General features: G+C 48.0%; 3 protein-coding genes across 3 annotated transcripts in view; 1 reads left to right on the top strand and 2 right to left on the bottom strand.

Moving 5' to 3' along the window:
• The window catches only part of Pmar_PMAR006231 (hypothetical protein), a gene marked incomplete at both ends in the record, with an annotated part of 2735 nt that extends 2260 nt beyond the window's left edge, over positions 1–475 (bottom strand). Inside the window, 3 exons of the mRNA XM_002774559.1 lie at positions 53–96; positions 150–231; positions 370–475. Of these exons, the coding sequence (XP_002774605.1) occupies positions 53–96; positions 150–231; positions 370–475 (232 nt within the window). The remainder of the gene's footprint in view (positions 1–52; positions 97–149; positions 232–369) is intronic.
• Positions 476–1601: 1126 nt separating this feature from the next.
• Pmar_PMAR006230 (Ammonium transporter, putative) lies at positions 1602–3128 on the bottom strand (the record flags this gene model as incomplete). Its single annotated transcript, XM_002774558.1, has 1 exon — positions 1602–3128. The coding sequence occupies one exon, from the start codon at positions 3126–3128 to the stop codon at positions 1602–1604; it is 1527 nt and encodes a 508-aa protein (XP_002774604.1).
• A 1111-nt stretch (positions 3129–4239) lies between these two features.
• Pmar_PMAR006229 (hypothetical protein) overlaps positions 4240–4473 on the top strand; it is a gene marked incomplete at both ends in the record, with an annotated part of 1013 nt that continues 779 nt past the window's right edge. Inside the window, 2 exons of the mRNA XM_002774557.1 lie at positions 4240–4338; positions 4388–4434. Of these exons, the coding sequence (XP_002774603.1) occupies positions 4240–4338; positions 4388–4434 (146 nt within the window). The remainder of the gene's footprint in view (positions 4339–4387; positions 4435–4473) is intronic.

Genomic DNA, 4473 nt, shown 5'->3' with positions numbered 1-4473 from the left:
CGATGGCTGGAGAAATACACCTCCCGACCCTCATAAGAACCGTCGTTATTACATGGTCGGGTTTTGGAGGCGAACTGCTCAGTGAGACGAGTGAACCTAATATTAAAGAAATACCTCCATTCACCGATATCATCGTGAGAATCCACTACATGTACGCCTTCTCAGCCTTGTGCTTCCGCTCTACTCTACGCTTCTCCAGCTCACTAGGAGTCAACTTATCGGCGGATTTCCCTGAATAGGAGGGCATAGATGTCGTCAAGTGGCCCGACTCGATCAAGAATAGCCCTGATACTAAACACCGAGCAACTGCCGGCTCCTTATTTCATAATCATCACCACTGACAGCAGAGCGATATCACCACATACTCACTTTTCTGAACGTTGCCAGCCTGCTGCCCCATCCGCGCCAACTCTTGTTGCCTCTCCTCCTCTACAGCCCGACGATACTCTCGAGATGAAGATGACGAAGATGTCATATGGACAGGTTACACTGCAAGGTGGTTCACCCTCAAGTTCTCATGTGCGATATTACTAATGTGCTCACTTGCGGAAAAAATACAAAATTCCGCAACTCGGAGGTCTCTTAAGTCCACTGGGCCGCCCAGTGGTGCGGTTGAACAGTTTTGGATTTCTCAAAGGACTATGCAAGAGCAGATGCAGACGGGTCGCCATCCCCATGCATACAACAGAAGGCTTCCGGAAAGAAGGAATGCCTGGGGTACATGGCTAGATGTGAATTACATCTAATACGAGAGCTGTGCTGGTGTTACTTGTTCTATTCGCCCCTGGTGATGCCAATTTGGTCCGAATTAACCCTGGAGGACTTGTCCCAGCCCAAATCCGTGAGGGTCTTCGATTATCTTCTCGAGTTCACAGCTGTCAAGCCGGCGTGCAACATGTTCTGACTTGCATCGACACTGATTGGCTCGCTAGTAGATTCTCTGCCTCCTCACAAACACCATCGACGACCTACGGACCGATGTTACTTATATTAACTTGCCTTCGGAAAACAGATAAGACGATCTGCGCCTTTCGAAAAGAAGCCGTCTGCTAGTCGAGAATACGAACCCAAGATTCATAGATGGATAAAAATTTCCTAAACCAAATCGAGAATCTCCCCTTCGCAACTACCAATTTCTGCTAGACCTACACCCCACTCCTTCCCACTGTGTAACAATAAGTCTTCAACATCGTCAAAGCAAATACCCCAATCTACCCCGCGATCCATACGAACCACGGTTAGACGAAATAGGTTGACTATTAATGAGACATTACTACTGTTTTGACAACTGACTACCTATGCAGCTAAGACATCATTATATCATGGGAAAACTCTAAGAAGCTGGCAAGTCACTACGGTGGACCTCTAGGTAACTACCGGAAATACTTGCAAATGATGCTAAGCAAAATCATCTCATCCATAGTAGGACGAGAGGAGCATCATTACGACGGGACTGGGGGATATGCCCACAACAGAAATTAACCCCCAACAAATTTCACTACGAGATTGGAGCGACATGTGGGGAATAGCTAAAATACAGCAGCCACCAAGTAGACGCAGACCGACAGTAATAAAGACCTCTCGGCTATTCAAGTTACTTCTCAACAGCTGTCGGATGGAAGGTCACTGCCATCAAGGGCAGAGCCAGCAGTGACCATTGACTCCTTCGACCTCCCAGAGAGTCTGTAAGCTTGAGAGTGATAATGCTTGGAGACATCCACACCGGCCACTTCATGATGTTCTTTAACACGGAAGATCTTGAAGAGACGCATGAAGCCGAATATAACGGCACTGCTTGCGCCGACAAAGGCCACAATCACGACAACACCCAAGAGCTGGATACCGAACTGGTAGCCGACCGAGACGTTGGGCGATGCACTGAACACGTCGAAACCTTGTTCGTAATCCCACAGTGGAGCTGCGAGAACGCCCCAAATACCACAGGCCCCATGCACTGCAAAGGCGTCGAGTGGATCGTCAATCTTCAATTTCTGGATGCTCCAAGATGCGAACTGGTAGACTACCGCTCCGATGGTAGCTATAGCAATGGCACTGCCCGGGACAACGTTAGCACAGCCAGCAGTGATTGACACCAAACCAGCCAGCATCCCATTACAGACACCCACCACATCGTACTTCTTGACGAATAGGAAGCGTATGAGGAAGGTGACGAAACCTCCAGCGGCTGCAGCCAGAGCAGTATTGACAGCCGCCAGTGAACCCAACCAGGCGCTCTCACTTGAATGCATGGACAAAGTGGAACCAGCGTTGAAGCCAAACCATCCGAACCACAGAACAAAAGTACCAAGGACAATCAAAGGGACGGAGTGGGGATCGAACTCGCTCTGATCATAGTCCACCTTGAAGCGGCCATGGCGAGGACCAAGAATGAGCGCCCCAGTCAAGGCCCCTACACCTCCGGTAAGATGGACAATACCGCTACCAGCGAAATCGTAGTAAGCCGAATCGAAAGTTGTGGAAAGCCAACCATCACCACTCCAAGTGAACTGAACCACCGCAGGGTAGATAAAAGCGCTCATCATAGCAGAATAAACGAAATAACTGCTCGAACGCACCCTCTCTGCCACACCACCCGAGACGATAGTGGCAGCGGTAGCACAGAAAGCCCATTGGAAGAACCAATCCTTGAAAGCGTACTCACCAGCCGAAGGCGTACTGCTACCATCTTTATATTCGTAGAGAGCGTTACCGAAAAAGCCATGGGCTTTACCAACACCGTAGGCGATGCCGAACCCCAACGCCCACCAGCACAATGTGCCCACCGAGACATCTAGCAGGTTCTTGAGGAGGATGTTTTGGACATTGCCAGCCCTGACGGAGCCAGCTTCCAATGCAGCAAAGCCGAATTGCATGAGCATCACCAAGGCACCACAGATGATAAGCCAGATAGTATCAGTGGCATCAGCGAGGCCGGCAACAGTAGGGTCATCAGCAAGGGCTCGATGTGGAGCAGAGCCGTAGCTCTCAAGGAGTCGTTCTAACTTCGCAGTCTTTGCTTCGAGCTCGAGGATTCGCTGATTCATGGTGATCTCAGTGGATGCATCAGGGAGGACGCTTGCGGCGATGAAGCTCGCTAAAATGACGACCTTCATATACAATACGACCATTGTTGAGGTTAGCAACTACAAGAAGGGCAATGTGCATCAACTTCGCTTCTAATGGCTTCCTTCGTCGTCCCGATATTCGCCGAGTTCACCGAATCGTAGGGCGCGCGAAAGCTTTCATTCGCTACGAAACGCTCCTCAACGCGCTCCAACGACTACTCGAGTGAATTGAATTATCTATCATTGGCGCTCATGTCCACGAATACGATTGTTCCCAGAGGGACTCTTGGAGTATTTGTCGCGAAGTCATTACTAAGTGTCACGGAATTTCGCCGATGTAACCAAAAGAAATTGTGTAACTGCAAGTAAGAAGTGTATTAAGGGTAAAACGTCTTAGATGATTTATTCACAGCGGACATAATAAAGGCACGAGTGTGTATCTCAAGCGTTTACATTATAACGTATAATTCATGTGGGCTGAAAATATTCTCTTTGGGTACTAGAAGTTGAGACGTTGCTCTATGATACTCGAATAATATCACTATTTTTGGTACTACTAGGTTTTTCCAACCATCTAACGCAACAACTGAAATTATGAGTTGTATTCCAACTAGATGCTTTAGCAAATGAAGTAGTACCAGTACAGCCAAGTTCCACCTTATAAATCGCAGGCTGCAATTCTTGAGTTGAATTCTTGCAATTCATGATGCAGTACATACCCATCATATATAATACGATTATCACATTCTGGTATTATTAACAGCGTTTTGTGAATGAGTCAACTAGTCTGGTTGGAGTTTAACCGTTGAGCCAGATTTGTGTGATTCGTCGCGGATTATTCGTGAGAGCTCACACGACCTACCACAAAAGTGAACTTGGACGATATCAGCGCTACTAGGGCGGTTTGTGCCACCGTTAAACTTGTCCAAATCAGTTTCTACTAATTGGCGTACCTAGAATGAAGGCTAAGGAAGGAGTAACACTCGGGGTTCGAACTTGAAGCCTCAGAGTACTCTGCAGCGAAATGTTTCACGTAGAATAAACTGCATGGTTACATCCCCATCGTGGCTAAGTTTACATTGCCAAACAGAGGGAGTCTGTCAGACTGTGTAGCTGAACTCGGTCATGTAGCATCCTATCACTACCCCCCTTTCCTTCAGTGTGATTATTCCAAATGTTGAACGCTCTTTACAAGAGCGTCGTCTCGACAGTTGGCAATGTAGCCGGCCTAGGAGGGTTGCCCAGCTCTATGAAGTTCCATATAACGAAGAAAGTGGTTGATAGTAGTAGGGGTGGCCAGGGAGCGTTTTTGTGTCCAATAGGTCGACTCGCACTCGCCTCTGATCATAGGCGGTCTCGAGGATTTCGCGTCAAAGAAATCAGTATTTAAGTTTCGAGGTTTCGACTG

The sequence above is a fragment of the Perkinsus marinus genome (genome assembly GCF_000006405.1).
Source record: "Perkinsus marinus ATCC 50983 genomic scaffold scf_1104296958234, whole genome shotgun sequence".
NCBI classification, from domain to species: domain Eukaryota; phylum Perkinsozoa; order Perkinsida; family Perkinsidae; genus Perkinsus; species Perkinsus marinus.
This window is presented reverse-complemented; position numbering and strand designations above follow the sequence as displayed.